Source organism: Myxocyprinus asiaticus, chromosome 39 (genome assembly GCF_019703515.2).
Source record: "Myxocyprinus asiaticus isolate MX2 ecotype Aquarium Trade chromosome 39, UBuf_Myxa_2, whole genome shotgun sequence".
NCBI classification, from domain to species: Eukaryota; Metazoa; Chordata; class Actinopteri; order Cypriniformes; family Catostomidae; genus Myxocyprinus; species Myxocyprinus asiaticus.
The window spans coordinates 39,987,317-40,006,641 of NC_059382.1; the positions used below are offsets into that span (position 1 = coordinate 39,987,317).

A 19,325-nucleotide genomic window follows, 5' to 3' on the forward strand; every position below is an offset into this window, starting at 1 on the left:
AAAGTCATGGAATTGAATAAGCACTACTCATAGCCCTGATATGGGGGTGTACGAATATCGCAGCACAGAACAGAACGCAATATGGAGTTTACCAACAAAGTTCAGAAGGAGCATGTTCATTTAATCCGACCAATCACAACGTCAGAGTAAGCTTATATAAACAGCTGCTTACATCACTGCTGTGACAATTCTTCCTTCATTTGATCCCGCCCACTTACCCGTGACAGTCTTGGATGACTCACTCTACGTGAAGTATTTGCTCTCATCAGATAAGCTCTTCGATTGCAACTATTACGTTATTCAACAAAGCTGCCGCAGCAGCTAATTTTTTTCATATTTCGTGGCAATGGCGGCAGCCACTTCAACTGATGTTTTCTGCCCTGTCTTTCATTCTAATCTTTCCTCATCGAAGCAGACCCTGGCGTTGAGGCTGCCTCCACAAAGCGGCCACTGCTTCACTGTATACCTGTGGTACAGCTCCCTATGGCTGTATATAGGTCCTCTCATCTTAACTTTCCACCCGGAGCGGTCCCTAAAGTGCAAGGCTGCCTTCACTTTTGGGCGATGCTCCGGCTTCAAGTCACTTTGCAGCTCTATTACAGTTTTAATTTAAGGTGAGGTTAGCAAAAATTATCAGTTGAATTCAAACATTATTCCAATGCACTCCAGTGCTTCAACCTGGTTCTCCCGCACAGGTGTTTTCCTCTCAGCCTTGATTACTTCGCCGTGCAGCTCGATTTTAATCCTGCAACAAGCAAACTTCAACTTCATTTCAAACCAAAGCAGATCTTTTACTGTGAGCTCGCTGCCACAGCAGCTTCCGCCCTGACCGTGCTACAGCTCCATATGGGTGCACATAGCTTCTCTCCGAGTAGAAACTCGATCACGAGATCGGCTTCACAAGCAGCGGGTCGCACTCCACATCTCAACTCATTCATTCCACACGTGTCTCTTGTCCTCGCAGCATTTGAGATCACCTCGCCACACAGCTCCGATAATCATACAGTAAGCACTTATCTGAAAACCTTTATTCTATGTATAACTCTATAGACTGTTGTATGACTTTTTCTCTCCTCCCGCATCCCAGGACAAATGTTTCACGCAGGTGAAATCAATCTATCTAATTTTATTTCACAGACAAGAGTTCTTTATTTTTGTTTGCACATGTTGTTGGTTATGTTAAAATCAATATTCGGAACTGACGCGTGGTATCTGCACTTCGCGTTATTTCATGCAGTCTCTTCATAATACACCTTATTTCAGGGCCACATTGAACCAATTTCATTTCTTTTTTGTAACTTATTCACCAAATCTTCAAGCCAAATGAGTAAATTTACGAGAGCGGGTGGTAAACAGCATAATCAAGCTCAACACTCTCAGGCCGACCAAGAAGGTAGTAAGATAGGGAATACTGAGTCTGGGTCTAAACCGCTGACAATCGGGACTTAAGTCAAAGATCTCGAAAAATTCAGAAAAGACATGACTAAGGAGTTTATTGCTTTGTTAACCAGTCCTTGGAACCAATTCGATCCTCAGTTGACTCGATTGGTGCAACTTTGGCAACACAAGCATCCACCATCAACGAGATGGAAACAAGTATCTCTGACCACTGTGACAGACAAATACAGCTAGAGCACAACATGAGTGCGGAAAATACGGTGCTTAATGTTAATGTGGAGGACTTGGTATCTCGCTCAAAACGCCAGAATGTTTGGGTAGTGGGCCTACCTGAGGATATTGAAGGGAAGAATTCAAGAGTTTATGGCTAACCTATTCTCCGAATTGCTCAGTGAATCCCTCTCTGAACGGCCTGAATTGGATCGTGCCCATCGCAGGTTGAGGCCCAAACCCTGTCCGGAGGAGAACCCAAGACCACTCATGGTCATATTCCACCGGTACATTGTAAAGGAGTCCGTCTTGAAGTGGGCTAAGACTCAAAGACTTTTCCTACTACGGCCATAAAATCAAGTTATATGAGGATTTCAGCACAGCACTTGCAAGGAAATATGCGGCTTTCAACAAGATAAAGAACTCAAGAGAACAAAGAACTATAAGCAAGGTGTATGTTTTGGTATGCTTTACCTCGGGCGCCTTCGAGTCAGCTATAATGGAGCGGATCACTTTTTTGATTCTTCAGAGGTTGCAGAGGCATTCTACCGTCAGAACTTTCCTAATGAGGGAATGGACTAATGTTGCTGCACATTGTAAGTGAATGACGTTGGATGGCGAAATTGCCAGATAGTTCACTGTAAGTTTACTTAATGATTGTTCTGAGTTTGTATTTTGAGTGGATTTGACCAGAGGTTCCAGAGGGACCAGACAAGTAAGACGCAAGAGGAGAGGATGTAAAGTGCAGAGATTTTAGGAGGGTTTGTTACAGGCTCAAGCCTTGCATGCCTACTTTTTCTTGGTAAATAGCATGGGCTGAGCCTCAAAGGTAAGGTGTTCGATGTATCGGCATACCTTGGAGCTTTGCTGCCGGTGCTGCGCCTTCCAGAATTGTACGTTTTGACTTGATGTTCTTCCTATTCAGGAAGTGTTCAATTCTGTAGTGCAGCCACCTTTGCAGGGTTTGCTGAAAGCACCATGCCATGAATTATCACTCTGGTCAGCAAGATCTCTGCCCAGGAAATTGGCATGTCAATGGACCGCCTGGTGTCAGTGGAATGACAACCATGGCTAAATTGTCAGAAATCCACTTCTCGATTTCCCCGCCATTGTGAGCCAGGAACAAGAGTGTGATATCTCCACAGTAACACAGGATGGTCAGCCCTGTTTTTACTGTTGTGGACACCATGCCAAAAAAGCTACCATGTCACAACACAGATTTTAGGTGTCACCTAAACAGCCTTATTGGTTTTCCTGCTGTTTCAGTTCATTTGATGCCTGTTTTTACTGTGTTGACACCATACCAGAGAATTGCCACATCACAGACCAAACTTAAATCCTCATTGCGAGGTATGTATGCTGGATAGATCCTGTGTAGCAGTTTCTTCTTCATTCCCAGGATAACGCTCTTGCTTTCCTCGCCATTGTATGCTGGGAACGAGAATGCTATTTTCAGTCTTTGCTGTCCAGTATGCAAGAACACTGCCATGCCCCATGACAGATATTGAAGCGCCTGCATGAGACACAAACGTGTTCATAGTCAACTCGGTTGTGTTGAACGACCACCCCTCGAGCTACCTGGGGCCACAAGCTGAGCACAGTCGAACTCGGTTATGTGCTTCATATGAAGACTGCTTCAGAAGCCTCAAAGGTGTTCTGTCATCCACCATACGGTGCAAGATTTGGCGACTTTATGCTCAGTGGCACAATACCTCCTCGCCAAAGATGCGATAGATGAAGTACTGGCGTTCGATGCACAGAGCGGCTTCTTCAGCCATTATATTTCTGGTTGCCAAGTAGGACGGAGGGCTGGGGCCCAAACTGGACTTGAGGTACCTGAATTGGTAGTTACTCAGAGACAGATTTTGTACATCATGTTCATCCACTGAACTAGTTGCAGATATCCCCTTGCTGCAGGCCAAATTTTTTAATTCACCTTCAAGGGGACTTCATTCCAGTTCAAGGTCCTGCTCTGCTGGCTGTCCTTTGCCCTTTGCACATGCACAAATGTGTATATGAGCTCGCTCTGCTGAGGCCGAGTAGCATCCTTATTGCCTCAATGATTGGTTGCTAATAGCTCAATCAAAGGTACAAGCATGCAAACACAGAGACCTGTGCTAGCGCATTTGGGCTTAAAGGGCAATTGGACAATGAGCGTGTGAGTGCCCAGTCAGTAAGTTTCCTTCCTAGGAACGAAACTCGACTCGGTAACCATGTCGGCACCTGATGATGAACACATTCAGTCCATTCTCCCACACTTGATTTTGTCAGCGGCAAAAAACAAAAACAAATGCTAGGTTTGATGGCCGCTGCAGCTGCCGTCGCCCTGTTAGACCTCTTCATTGATGACTTAGCCAGAGGGTCCCTCATCACACTTGGCAATATGGTCACCTTCGCCTCATAGTTATGTTTTATTGGAAAGGTGTGACACTTGCCAAGATTGTCAGATGCAAAGTTGTCACCAAGGATGCATGTCCAACACAAGCTGGGGAGCCCTGTGCAATGGACACCTGTCGTTTTGTGCCTGGAAAAGCTCACAAACTGTGGGCACATAAATCGCCTGGAACTGCTTGTTGAGATCCTTTCGGTCAGACATCAAAGTTCATGTCCTGACTCACAGCACTTCAGTTGTGGCATTCATATACCTCAAAAGAGGTGTGTGATCAAAGCACCCAATGTTGAAACTGGCGAACCGAATTCTCCTCTGGAGTGAATTATGTCTCATACGTGCAATGCGCATCCCTGGCCACCTGAACAGCGGAGCAGGTTTACTCTAGCATCAGGGAGCCAGGACAGGGGAATGGAGACTCCAGCCTCAATCAATTTAGAGGAATTGGAAGGTATTCGGGAAGCCTACCCTCATTACCGTGTTAAGAGGTGTTAAGACATTGCTCCACTACCCAGCAAGGCTAGTGTCTCTGTCTTGACATCAAGCCATTGGTTTATGTTTTCCACCTCCCTTCCTGTTTTTTAATGAGTGGTTCCAGCAATGTTTTTGACTAATGTCTCGTTACTTGGCATAACCTTGGTTCCCTGAAAGGGGGAACGTGATGCTGTGAAGCTGTGCTGCAGCTACTGATTTTTCGCTGTCATGGGAACACTTTCCCTTCAATCTGAAAATACTAATGATGTGAAGCTGGCTTCCGCAGTCAAATTAGTGTGGTGGCATAGGGTTTCAAAGTCCTGCCCCCTGATGGGAGCTCCCTTACCCAAAGTTACTGAAATACTAACTAGGCAGCTCACTAGGTTTTAGAAAAAGCACCATTGTATTAGTTTCTTCAAATAATCTTGTTCCCATCCTGATATCTATTGCAGGGGTTTTCGAACTTTTTGATGCTTAGGACCCCACATTTGATGATCCCCTCATGAGGAACCCCCTTTCTAAAATATAAGGCAGCTATATATTTTCATGTAAAATGACCCATTTATACTGTGTGAGAAAAAATAGTAAGCGTGATATTATAAAAACAACATGCAAAATTAAATTTGCTTTTATATTGTCATTGTAATAAAGCCAAAAGAAATGATTAAAACATTATCTGGAAAATATTTACTCTGTATGAAGTTAACAGTGTATCTGCTTTCTACCCACTGTTAGAGTAATGTTACATATAAAACATTTTTAGAAAAACATTTTTAATTCAATTGAAATTTATTTGTAGTCTTTAGAAGGCAGAATACAGTAAAAATGTCAAATTTGGTTAATAATAACTTTTTATTATTTTTTCGCTGAAATTTTCCGCAGACACCATAGCATCCTCTTGCGCCCCCCTGAGGAGTCTCCGTGGGCAGTGGGCAAGTCATAGAGACTTGCACGGGACAGTAGACACTCCCGCCCCCACAAGTCTTCCAGCTATGGGTAAATAGTGTGATGGTAACACGGCATCACTGGGCGGGAGAACTTCCGAGATGAAGACAACTGCCAGGGCGGAAGGATTGCAAAACAGCTCAACGGCTACGTGTTCATGACCAAGGCGAGCCACTGAGTTGGAGGAATTCGGCTGTGGTCAGCCCTGGAGAGGGTTGGGCTCCGCCAAGCATCAGATGCCCTAGACACGCCACATGATATGAAAACCAGTACAAAATCCATACCGGATCGGTCGTCGCCTGGGTCACCAAGGACCGCGCCTTCTGTCGTGCTTCAGGGCAGAGGTGGAAAGTATGCTACTGGTGCAGAGAGCAGAAAGATTCGTGCTAGGGACAACATCACCATTGGCACCTGGAATGTTAGAACACTAAGAGCAGCAGGCAAACTAGAGGAACTCACACACGAAATGAACAAATACCGCTGGAACATCCTTGGACTCTGTGAGGTAAGATGGAACAACATTGGAGAAACAACTACTTTTGGAAGGTCACAAACTGTACTTCAGTGGCAGAGAGGACAAACATGAACATGGAGTTGGGTTCTTTGTTCACAAGGGCAGCGTAAGTACTGTTATGGGGTGTCACCCAGTCTCCAGCCGGCTCATCACCATCCGACTCCGGGCAACCCCTTTTAACATCACCATCATACAGGCATATACCCCAACATCGGATTATGATGACACAGATGTGGAAGACTTCTATGACCAACTACAAGTAGTTATGGATAAAACACAGAGGAAAGATATTCTGGTTGTGCAAGGCATTTGGAATGCCAAGATAGGAGAGGACGCTTGTAAAAACTGGAAAGGAATATGTGGGTGATACTGCAATGCACAGACAAATGAGAGAGGCCTGAGGCTCCTGGAATTCGCTAGCTACAATGACCTTATTCTTGCAAACACCTTCGGCCAACACAAAGTATCCAGAAGATGGACATGGCACAGCCCAAGCAGATACCAGCACAATCAGATTGACTACATCATGGTGAAGAGGCGCTTACAGTTGAGCATTAACATTGCTAAGACTTGAAGTTTTCCAGGAGCAGACATTAGAAGCGACCATGATCTGGTGAAGATGAACTTCAGGCTACATCTAAAGAAGGTCATGAAAGAGAGCCACACAAGAATAAGGTTTGACCTCAAGAAACTGAAGGAAATTGCAGAGGCCTTCCAAGCAATGATTGTTGGGAAATTTGCACCGCTCACCATCCTTGACGCTGATGATACAGACATGGACACATTGATCACCACCTTCAACACAGCATTGACCAAAACAGCCAGCGAGATCCTTGGCAGACATCACCCAGTCAAGAAGCCCTGGGTGACAGCTGATGTCCTGGACATGTGTGACAAGAGGAGGGAGCTGAAGAAGAAGAAGAAGAAGAATGATACAGAATGGGCAAAGCAGTAAAAGGCAGTCAACCAGGAAGTCAAGAAAAGTATGAAAAAAGCAAAGGAGAACTGGATAGAAGAACAGTGTGTTCAGAACAAAGACATTGAGGGAAACTTGAAAAGAAACAACAGCAAGAAAGCATACCAGCTGGTCAAAGATCTAACAAGCACAAAACAAGGGCGAGTTACCTCCATACAAGACAAATCTGGAAACTGCCTCACAGAAGAACAAGACATTCTGAAAAGATGGACAGAGTACTGCGCAGAGCTCTACAACCACCGAGCCAAAATAGAGCCAGAGGTATTAAACGTCCCTCCAGCAACTAACAACGACAACCACCCTATCCTACGTGAAGAAGTAGAAGCAGCAGTGAGATCGCTGAAGAATGGTAAGTCAGCAGGAGTGGACAACATCCCAGCATAACTGATCCAAGCAGTGGGAGAAGTCACGATTAGCGCCCTCACTAACATCTGTAACAAGATCTGGCAAACAGGAGAATGGCCAACACTGTGGACCCAATCACTGATCATCACCCTCCCTAAGAAAGGCAACTTACAACAATGTCAAAACTACTGTACAATCAGCCTTATAAGCCATCCAAGCAAAGTCATTTTGAGGATACTGCTGAACAGACTAAAGCCTCAGGCTGAAAAGATCATTGCTGAAGAGCAGGCAGGTTTCAGAGCAGGGCTCAGCACAACAGAGCAGATCTTCAACCTCAGGATATTATGTGAGAAGTACCTCCAACACCAGCAAGATCTCTACCATGTCTTTGTGGACTTCAAGAAGGCATTTGACAGGGTATGTCATGCAGCCTTTTGGGCGACCATGAGACTGTACAACATCAATGCTAACCTCACCACAGCAATAGAGCACCTCTATGACAAGGCCACCAGTGCAGTATACTTAAATGGCAGCATTGGGGACTGGTTCAGAACAACAATCGGAGTCAGACGAGGCTGTCTGCTCTCTCCCACACTCTTCAACATCTTTCTGGGAAGAATCATGGCTGATGCACTGGAAAAGCATGAAGGGACAGTCAGCATCAGAGGCAGAACAATCACCAACTTACGTTTTGCCGATGACATTGATGGACTAGCAGGAAAAGAACAAGAGCTTGCAAGCTTAGTAGAGAGCCTCGACAAAACTTCTACAGCCTATGGCATGGAGATCAGTGCAGAGAAAACGAAGTTGATGACCAACAACACCAAGGGATTCAGTTCTGACATCAGGGTCAATGGTATGAAGCTGGAAATAGTCCACAGCTTTAAGTATTTGGGGGCAATTGTAACAGATGAAGGATCGAAGCCTGAAGAACTCTCCAGGATAGCGAAGACAACAGCAGAACTGAAGCCCATCTGGAGTGACAAGAACATTGCACTCAGCTCAAAGATCAGACTGATGCACTCACTAGTGATTTCTATATTCCTCTATGCCTGTGAATCATGGACCATAACAGCTGACTTAGAGAAAAGGATTAAGACCACAGAGATGAGATGCTTCCGAAAGATCCTTGGCATCTCATACAAAGATCATGTCACAAATGAAGAGATACGGCAAAGGATCAGACAAGCCATTGGGCCTCATGAGGACCTGACCACTGTGAAAAAATGCAAACTGCAGTGGTACGGGCATGTCTCTAGATCATCAGGACATTCCAAGACAATCCTGCAAGACACCGTACAAGGGAAAAGAAAGAGAGGGAGGCAGAGAAAGAGGTGGGAAGACAACATCCGAGAGTGAACAGGCTTGACGTTGAGCGACTCCCAGTGAAAGACAGAGAACGAGAGGAATGGAGGAAGCTGGTTGTTCGGTTTTGTGTGGTGCCCCAATGGTCTACCAGACTAAGGGACTGAACTGAACTGAACTGAGGAGTCCCCAAACCCCAGACTGAAAACCGATCATGTGTCATGTTTGTTGTTTTTATCTATGTCATATGTGATTTTGTTTGTGCAGCTGATATCTCTGTCTCTCTCTGTCTCTCTGCAGCAGTACTTGCGGCCGGTGGAGGACGTGGCCTCAGCGCAGGAGGACTGTTATAAATTTGCTGTGTCTCAGTCCAGCACTGGTACAGTCATGGGTGCTGTCATCATGGAGGGTTTCTATGTGGTGTTCGACCGAGAACACAAACGCATCGGCTTCGCTGTCAGCACGTGCCATGGTGAGAATGACAGAACTAACAGTGGACTCAAAAAAGGATTTGGACACTTAAGTTACAATTCAAAATGTCAGAATTTTTTGTATTAGATCACAAAATATCACAGCAAGTGGCATTTGTTTAAAAAAAAAAAAAAGCACAAGTACACTTTTCATTTAAGTTTGTTAGGTTTGAAATGTTCTGTAGCGTAATGTAGATGTGCATTACACGTAACCCAAGTAATGTATTTAAAAGTAATAACCTTAATTTAAAGTCAGTAACTGTAATCTGATTACAAGAAAATGTATTTTGTTAAACTACTTTAGTAATTAGATTACAGTAATTAATTACTTTGTAAATTAGATTCCACCCAACACTGGTCAAGTCCAAGTCAAATTTCGACCCAAATCAAAAGGAAAAATAAGAAACAATATTCAAAATCAAAATCAAATCAAATCACTTTGTCACACAGCCATATACACAAGTGCAATGGTGTGTGAAATTCTTGGGTGCAGTTCCGATCAACATAGCAGTCGTGACAGTGATGAGACATATACCAATTTACAATAACATCAAATTAACACAGCACAATTTAAACATCTGTTATACACATAATTACACTCAACAATATACAAATAATAACATACACTGTACAGTATACAATACGCTGTTTTTTTTTTTTTTTTACTATATAGATACACATTATTCAATAAAAATTACAAATAAAAATATATAAAAAAAGTATATATATATATATATATATATATATATATATATATATAGAATGTACAGTATTGTACTGTATTGACATTCAGGCTGTCGGTTGATAGTCAGTTGTTAAGAGAGAACATAATATAATAATAATAATATAATTTATGACAGTCCGGTGTGAGATATAAGAGTAAGGGTAATAAAGTGCAGTGCTGATGTATTTTGATCGTGGGAGATCAAGAGTTCAGAAGTCTGATTGCTTGGGGGAAGAAGCTATCATGGAGTCGGCTGGTGCGCGTCCTGATGCTGCGATACCGCCTACCTGATGGTAGCAGTGAGAACAGCCCATGGCTCGGGTGGCTGGAGTCTCTGATGATCCTCCAAGCTTTTTTCACACACCGCCTTGTATATATTTCCTGGAGGGAAGGAAGCTCACCTCCGATGATGTGTCTGGCAGTTCGCACCACCCTTTGCAGTGCTTTGCGGTTGTGGGCGGTGCTATTGCCGTACCAGGCGGAGATACAGCCAGTCAGGATGCTCTCCACAGTGCAGGTGTAGAACCGTGTGAGGATGTCATTCCAAACTTCCTCAGCCGTCTCAGGAAGAAGAGGCGCTGATGAGCCTTCTTCACAACGACTTCAGTGTGGACGGACCATGTGAGTTCCTCAGTGATGTGGACACCCAGGAACTTGAAGCTGCTGATGCTCTCCACTGGTGCTCCATTGATGGTGATGGGACTGTGTTCTCTGTCTTTTCTTCTGAAGTCCACCACAAGCTCCTTTGTCTTACTGACGTTGAGGGAGAGGTTGTGCTCCTGACACCAGTGTGTCAGAGTGTGCACCTCCTCTCTGTAGGCTGTTTCATCATTGTCAGTGATCAGACCTACCACCGTCGTGTCATCAGCAAACTTAATGATGGCATTGGAGCTGTGTGTTGCCACACAGTCATGTGTGTACAAGGAATACAGTAGTGGGCTGAGAACACAGCCCTGCGGGGCTCCAGTGTTGAGGGTCAGTGATGAGGAGATGTTGCTGCCTATTCTAACCACCTGGCATCTGCTTGACAGGAAGTCCAGGATCCAGCTGCACAGCGAGCTGTTTAAGCCCAGAGCCCGGAGTTTCACATCTAGCTTGGAGGGCACTATGGTGTTGAATGCTGAGCTGTAGTCTACAAACAACATTCTCACATAAGTGTTCTTTTTTTCCAGGTGGGAGAGAGCAGTGTGTATTGTAGATGCAATGGCATCATCAGTGGAGCGGTTGTTGCGGTAAGCAAACTGCAGCGGGTCAAGATTGAGTGGCAATACAGAGCAGATGTAATCTCTGATTAGTCTCTAAAAACATTTGCTGATGATGGGGGTCAGAGCAACAGGATGCCAGTCATTTAAACAAGTTGTTTTTGATTGTTTTGGAACAGGCACAATGGTGGATGTTTTAAAGCATGTGGGGACTACAGACAAAGAGAGGGGAAAGGTTGAAAATGTCCATAAAAACACCAGCCAGCTGGTTCACGCACGCTCTGATGACGCGGCCCGGAATGCCGTCTGGGCCCGCGGCTTTGCAGATATTCACCTGTCGGAAGGATCGGGTTACATCCGCTACAGAGACGGAGAGTGAACTAACCTCTGTAGCTTCAGCCGCGAGAGCTCTCTCTGTGAGGGCGGTGTTGTTTCCCTCGAAACGAGCATAAAATGTATTTAGCTCATCCGGTAGAGAGGCAGCGGTGTTCATGGCGGAGTTTTTATTCCCTTTAAAGTCCGTGATGATGTTAATTCCCTGCCACATGCTTCTAGAGTTGGTGGTGTTAAACTGTCCTTCAATCTTGCTCCTGTCCTGGCGTTTTGCTGTTTTGATAGTTTTTCGGAGGGCATAACTGGCTTGTTTATGCTCCTCCGTGTTCCCGGAATTAAAAGCGGAGGTCCACACATTAAGTGCTGCGCGAACATCGCTATTGATCCATGGCTTCTGATTCGGATAGATTCGTACAGTTCTGGTCGGAATCACTTCCTCTACGCACGTTCTGATGAAACACATTACGCTATCAGCGTAAAGCTCGATGTCGTCATCAGAGGCGGACCGGAACATCTCCCAGTCCGTGTGATCAAAACAGTCTTGTAGCATAGAGTCTGATTGGTCCGACCAGCACTGGATCGTTCTGAGGGTGGGTGCTTCCTGTTTCAATTTCTGCCTGTAAGCGGGCAGAAGCAGAATGGAAGAGTGGTCCGATTTGCCAAATGGTGGGCGGGGGATTTGTAGCCATCCCGGAACGGAGAGTAGCAATGGTCCAAAACCCGGTCCCCTCGTGTGTTGAAACTAATGTGCTGGTGATATTTTGGTGCGACTGATTTTAATAAAGCCAGTTTAAAGTCCCCGGTCACAATGAACGCGGCCTCAGGGTGCGCGGTTTCTTGCTCACTTATAATCCCATACAGTTCCTTGAGTGCCCGGTCTGTGTCGGCTTGTGGGGGAATGTACACAGCAGTGACAATGACCGCTGTGAATTCCCTCGGTAGCCAGAATGGTCGACACAGAAGCATAAGAAATTCCAGATCAGGAGAACAGAAAGACTTGATGGAATGTACGTTCCTCTGATCACACCAGGATTTGTTGATCATAAAACATACACCACCTCCTCTAGTTTTACCTGAGAGGTCTTTCGCTCTGTCTGCTCGGTGCACGGAGAACCCCGCGGGTTCAATGGCTGAGTCTGGAATCTCCGCAGACATCCAAGTTTCTGTTAGGCAGATAATGCAGCAGTCCCTCGTCTCTCGTTGGAAAGAGATCCGCGCTTTCAGCTCGCAGAGCTTGTTATCCAGAGACTGAACATTTGCCAGTAGAATAGTGGGTAGCGGGGGTCGATTTGCGCGGCGTCTTACTCTGATGAGAACGCCGGCTTTGTTTCCCCTTTTCCTCCTGCGTTTCCGCGGCCGTGCTGCCCAGACAAAGGGCTCTGCTTGCGTGTTTGTAAACAGCAGGTCGGCATTGAGGAATGTGAAGTCCGGTTTTCGGTGTGAGATCGCTGAACCAATGTCCAAAAGTGTTTGTCTGTCGTAGACAATAAGGCAGACAGCATCCAAGACAAAAAACATAATTGTGTTTTTTTGAACAAAGAATTGTGAACAAAACAAACAAAACATTGCTATGTTGTGTTGGAGCTCGCAACGCAGCAGCCATACTCGGCGCCATCTTGAGTCCAAAAGAATGCAATATTTTGCACAATTAAAATTAAACCTATTTTAGGTCCATTAAGGACCATTTCGCATTTTAACATTATTTTCATGACAACTAAGCACATTATCACCCCCAACCCCCATTCTCATTTATGTAATATGAAAGTAAAAACTAATTCTTTGTTCATTTTATTTTACTTCAGTCCATGATGAGTTCCGCACCGCTTCAGTGGAGGGTCCGTTTCACGGCGTTGATCTGGACGACTGCGGCTACAACATCCCTCAGACGGATGAGTCCACCCTCATGACCATAGCCTACATCATGGCGGGGATCTGTGCCCTCTTCATGCTGCCACTGTGCCTCATGGTGTGTCAGTGGCGCTTCACGCGATGTCTTCACCCGCTGGGCGCTGGAGACTTCTCTGATGACATATCCCTCCTGAAGTGAGCCATATCTAAACACACAGCCATTACACTGCTGGGACAGACGGCCAAAGAGAATGCCTCAAAGAAGGGCAAATAACAACGAGACCACAACAATTATAACTATAACAGTTATAATTGTATATATGCCCACAAACATAGTCTAATGGGCTGTCCCAACTTGGAGGGCTTTCTTACCCTGTAACCCTTATCTTACAGACTTTTAAGTGTGGATAACTGTTCTGGGACTGTTTAAGTAAAGTTCTGTGAAGTTCTGTAAACTATATGTGAATCTGTGTGTTTGAGAGAGCATCACGATTGTGCGCTATTTAGCTGTTATATTCTATACTAATAATTGAGCATCAAGATGATTTGAGGTCAAATGTTGAGTACTTATCACAATTTTTGACTCTTATGATTTATAAACATGATACTATTAATTACTACAATGACATGATCATATGACCATATTAATTGAAAGCTTTCTGTAAGTAGACTAAAAAAAAAAATCTTAAAAGCCCTAAAATATACATAATTTTCTTTATGAAAAATACATTTCACTTTTCTTTTTTTTTTCTGTGACCTGGACCTGTTTTTGTGAGATTCACACCAATACTAAATTATATAATAATTATTCATCACGTATTTGTCGTTTCTTTAAACATGTATGGAATTATAATACTGATTCCACATGCTGCAGATATGATGGCCTACATACACTCACATGCACCCTTCAAAATAAATGAACCTAAAACAATTGCTGTGTGTCATTACACACATAATAACTCACATATATTAGGAAGAGCACATACATACATAAATATATCATAACCAAATCTTCAGATTTGGCCAGAGGAAAATGTGACTGAGCAGCTTCCTACTGACTTCATTTATTAAAGAAAATCCAGATTTTACAGCTTTTACAACCAATAAAATGTTTAAGACATCAGTGTGTGACGTCATGTCTTCACTTACCTAGTGGCTGCATGTGAAATGACATGCTCAACTGTCCATTCACTCCCTCTAGTGGACAGTAGTGCTCATTTTTGTGCCGGCTGCCATGCCAAAGTCATTTGACAAGTCGGGATCTCATACTGCAGACTTTTGGAATGAAATGCAGCATTACCAGATATATATATATATATATACAGGTGCATCTCAATAAATTAGAATGTCGTGGAAAAGTTCATTTATTTCAGTAATTCAACTCAAATTGTGAAACTCGTGTATTAAATAAATTCAGTGCACACAGACTGAAGTAGTTTAAGTCTTTGGTTCTTTTAATTGTGATGATTTTGGCTCACATTTAACAAAAACCCACCAATTCACTATCTCAAAAAATTAGAATATGGTGACATGCCAATCAGCTAATCAACTCAAAACACCTGCAAAGGTTTCCTGAGCCTTCAAAATGGTCTCTCAGTTTGGTTCACTAGGCTACACAATCATGGGGAAGACTGCTGATCTGACAGTTGTCCAGAAGACAATCACTGACACCCTTCACAAGGAGGGTAAGCCACAAACATTCATTGCCAAAGAAGCTGGCTGTTCACAGAGTGCTGTATCCAAGCATGTTAACAGAAAGTTGAGTGGAAGGAAAAAGTGTGGAAGAAAAGGATGCACAACCAACCGAGAGAACCGCAGCCTTATGAGGATTGTCCAGCAAAATCGATTCAAGAATTTGGGTGAACTTCACAAGGAATGGACTGAGGCTGGTGTCAAGGCATCAAGAGCCACCACACACAGACCTGTCAAGGAATTTGGCTACAGTTGTCGTATTCCTCTTGTTAAGACACTCCTGAACCACAGACAACTTCAGAGGCATCTTACCTGGGCTAAGGAGAAGAAGAACTGGACTGTTGCCCAGTGGTCCAAAGTCCTTTTTTCAGATGAGAGCAAGTTTTGTATTTCATTTGGAAACCAAGGTCCTAGAGTCTGGAGGAAGGGTGGAGAAGCTCATAGCCCAAGTTGCTTGAAGTCCAGTGTTAAGTTTCCACAGTCTGTGATGATTTGGGGTGCAGTGTCATCTGCTGGTGTTGGTCCATTGTGTTTTTTGAAAACCAAAGTCACTGCACCCGTTTACCAAGAAATTTTGGAGCACTTCATGCTTCCTTCTGCTGACCAGCTTTTTAAAGATGCTGATTTCATTTTCCAGCAGGATTTGGCACCTGCCCACACTGCTAAAAGCACCAAAAGTTGGTTAAATGACCATGGTGTTGGTGTGCTTGACTGGCCAGCAAACTCACCAGACCTGAACCCCATAGAGAATCTATGGGGTATTGTCAAGAGGAAAATGAGAAACAAGAGACTAAAAAATGCAGATGAGCTGAAGGCCACTGTCAAAGAAACCTGGGCTTCCATACCACCTCAGCAGTGCCACAAACTGATCACCTCCATGCCACGCCGAATTGAGGCAGTAATTAAAGCAAAAGGAGCCCCTACCAAGTATTGAGTACATATACAGTAAATGAACATACTTTCCAGAAGGCCAACAATTCACTAAAAATGTTTTTTTTATTGGTCTTATGATGTATTCTAATTTTTTGAGATTGTGAATTGGTGGGTTTTTGTTAAATGTGAGCCAAAATCATCACAATTAAAAGAACCAAAGACTTAAACTACTTCAGTCTGTGTGCATTGAATTTATTTAATACACGAGTTTCACAATTTGAGTTGAATTACTGAAATAAATGAACTTTTCCACGACATTCTAATTTATTGAGATGCACCTGTATATCTTTCCTTGTTATGTTTAACAGAATGTTTACGCTGCTCTTTTCCAAACATTGAAAGCACAGAGTGACATATCATGAAAGTTGTCCATGTGACTCATGTGTTTCAAGTCTTCTGAAGTCATAAGTTAGATTTGTGTTAGAAACAGATACAATTTGTTATTCACAGAAAATGTTCCATCATTGGTGTGTCACGATCAGTTATGAAACACACAAGAAACAATACTATTTGCTGTCACTTGCCAGACAAGGAGTAAAAAAAAATTATATGTCATAATGATGTGTGTGAAACAGGTGCTATTCCAAAACCCTGCTCTGCACACACGTGAAACTCCATCAGGTAGATCAGGATCAGGATAAAATGAGGATATTAGAAACGGATCAGAGAGAAAAGAGAGAAGTGAGCAAGACTGGCAAGTGTCAAATGTAGGCAAAAAATGGCTTTGGAACATAAATGAAACACATTAACTATTTCTGTAAAATTATAAGATTGCATTGACTGCTGAACATGTTCACATGTTGGTGAATCCCTATGACTTAATAAATAGGTGTAAAGTTCACTAGAGCAATACTTTGTATAACACGTACTGTATCTCCTCTGCTCTTCAGTGTGTTTTTATGGAAAGAATAATAATAATTACTATTATTATTATTATTAGAACATTTTAATGACCCCATTAATATACATTCTGTTGCTTAGCTCAATAAGTAATACAGCTAGAAGCCAAGATTACTGTAAACATTATTACAACAGAAGCAAACACACATTTCACAACAAATTAAATGTCATGCTATGAATAAAAGATGGAACCATAAACTGTTTGATTTTTTATGCTATTAATGAAGACAGGCAGTAGATTTCATTGACATTAATGTCACTAATTACTAATGATGCACAACAGCCCTCATGTATATCTCCTCCATACACTCTTTATAGGAATAGTTCACCCATATACAGTTGAAGTTTACATACACCTTAGCCAAATACATTTAAACTCAGTTTTTCACAATTCCTGACATTTAATCGTAGAAAACATTCCCTATCTTAGGTCAGTTAGGATCACTATTTATTTTAAGAATGTGAAATGTCAGAATAATAGTAGAGAAAATGATTTATTTCAGCTTTTATTTATTTCATCACATTCCCAGTGGGTCAGAAGTTTACATACACTTTGTTAGTATTTGGTAGCATTGCCTTTAAATTGATTAACTTGGGTCAAACGTTTTGGGTATCCTTCCACAAGTTTCTCACAATAAGTTTCTCACAATAAGTTTCTCACAATAAGTTGCTGGAATTTTAGCCCATTCCTCCAGACAGAACTGGTGTAACTGAGTGAGGTTTATAGGCCTCCTTGCTCGCACACACTTTTTCAGTTCTGCCCACAAATTTTTTATTGGATTGAGGTCAGGGTTTTGTGATGGCCACTCCAATACCTTGACTTGTTGTCCTTAAGCCATTTTGCCACAACTTTGGAGGTATGCTTGGGGTCATTCTCTATTTGGAAGACCCATTTGCGACCAAGCTTTAACTTCCTGGCTGATGTCTTGAGATTTTTTTTCAATGTATCCACATAATTTTCCTTCCTCATGATGCCATCTGTTTTGTGAAGTGCACCAGTCCCTCCTGCAGCAAAACACCCCCACAACATGATGCTGCCACCCTCATGCTTCACGGTTGGGATGGTGTTCTTCAGCTTAAAAGCCTCACCCTTTTTCCTCCAAACATAACGATGGTCATTATGGCCAAACAGTTCCATTTTTGTTTCATCAGACCAGAGGACATTTCTCCAAAAAGTAAGATCTTTGTCCCCATGTGCACTTGCAAACTGTAGTCTGGCTTTTTTATGGTGGTTTTGGAGCAGTGGCTTCTTCCTTGCTGAGCAGTCTTTCAGGTTATGTCGATATAGGGCTCGTTTTACTGTGGATATAGATACTTGTCTACCTGTTTCCTCCAGCATCTTCACAAGGTCCTTTGCTGTTGTTCTGGGATTGATATGCACTTTTCGCACCAAACTATGTTCATCTCTAGGAGACAGAATGCATCTCCTTCAAGAGCGGTATGATGGCTGCGTGGTCCCACGGGGTTTATACTTTCGTACTATTGTTTTTACAGATGAACGTGGTACCTTCAGGCATTTGGAAATTCCTCCCAATGATGAACCAGAATTTTTTTTTCTGAGGTCTTGGCAGATTTCATTTGATTTTCCCATGATGTCAAGCAAAGAGGCACTGAGTTTGAAGGTAGACCTTAAAATACATCCACAGGTACACCTCCAATTCAGAACACCTCCTATCAGAAGCTAACTGGCTAACTGTCTAAAGGCTTGACATCATTTTCTGGAATTTTTCATGCTGCTTAAAGGTACAGTTAACTTAGTGTATGTAAATGTCTGACCCACTGGAATTGTGATATAGTCAATTAAAAATTAAACAATCTGTCTGTAAACAATTTTTGGAAAAATTACTTATGTCACGCACAAAGTAGATGTCCTAAATGACTTGTCAAAACTATTGTTTGCTAATATTATATCTGTGGAGTGGTTAAAAAATGAGTTTTAATGACTTCAACCTAAGTGTATGTAAATTTCTGACTTCAACTGTTTGTAAAGGTTTTGAATTGACTCGCCATTGGCAGGTGTGGGAAAAAGTTCATTTTGTTCCCTGCATGTATGAAGATTATTAGGTAACATCTCTAGAGCCCCATTGTCTGAATTCATTCACTTGTTTTGTAGGCCCAGATGTATTTATTTATTTATTTACTTTTGAGTCACAAAGGTTCATTTCATGCATTCATTTTTAAGTTACAAAAAATAAGACTCACTCATTGTTAGATTTATAATTTAGTTTAGACCTGTGATATAACAGTGTTATCTGTAGAATCTCTGAAGAATCTACTTGGCTGAACAACACTCAGGAGCATTACACCAAATGGTGGGCCCCCGGCACAGAACTATTTAAGGGCCCCCTAAACAATTTGGGTTTGTTGTGGGGGTGATATATTTTCAAACACAAATATTCTTTGAATTAAGAAATAAACTAGTAAAGCAAATAAAATAATGCCTACTAATACAGTATATTATACATGTATAAATTTGGGAATTTTCTTGATGGCAAAATCACCATAAGTTGTCTAAAATGAGAGAAAAGCAAGTCTTAAAGGAATATTCTGGGTTCAATACAAGTTAAGCTCAATCAACAGCATTTGTGACATAATGTTGAAAAAAGCTAAAGTCTGGGTCACAGTGAGACACTTACAATGGAAGTCAATGGGGTCAATCTGTAAACA

The 19,325-nt window shown here is 42.6% G+C and overlaps 1 protein-coding gene across 1 annotated transcript in view; it reads left to right on the forward strand.

Moving 5' to 3' along the window:
- The window catches only part of LOC127429804 (beta-secretase 1-like), a 33,156-nt gene extending 18,900 nt beyond the window's left edge, over nucleotides 1–14,256 (forward strand). The window contains exons 8-9 of the mRNA XM_051679035.1: nucleotides 8,857–9,028; nucleotides 13,088–14,256. Of these exons, the coding sequence (XP_051534995.1) occupies nucleotides 8,857–9,028; nucleotides 13,088–13,332 (417 nt within the window). The 3' untranslated portion in view covers nucleotides 13,333–14,256. The remainder of the gene's footprint in view (nucleotides 1–8,856; nucleotides 9,029–13,087) is intronic.
- The last annotated feature ends 5,069 nt before the right edge of the window (nucleotides 14,257–19,325 follow it).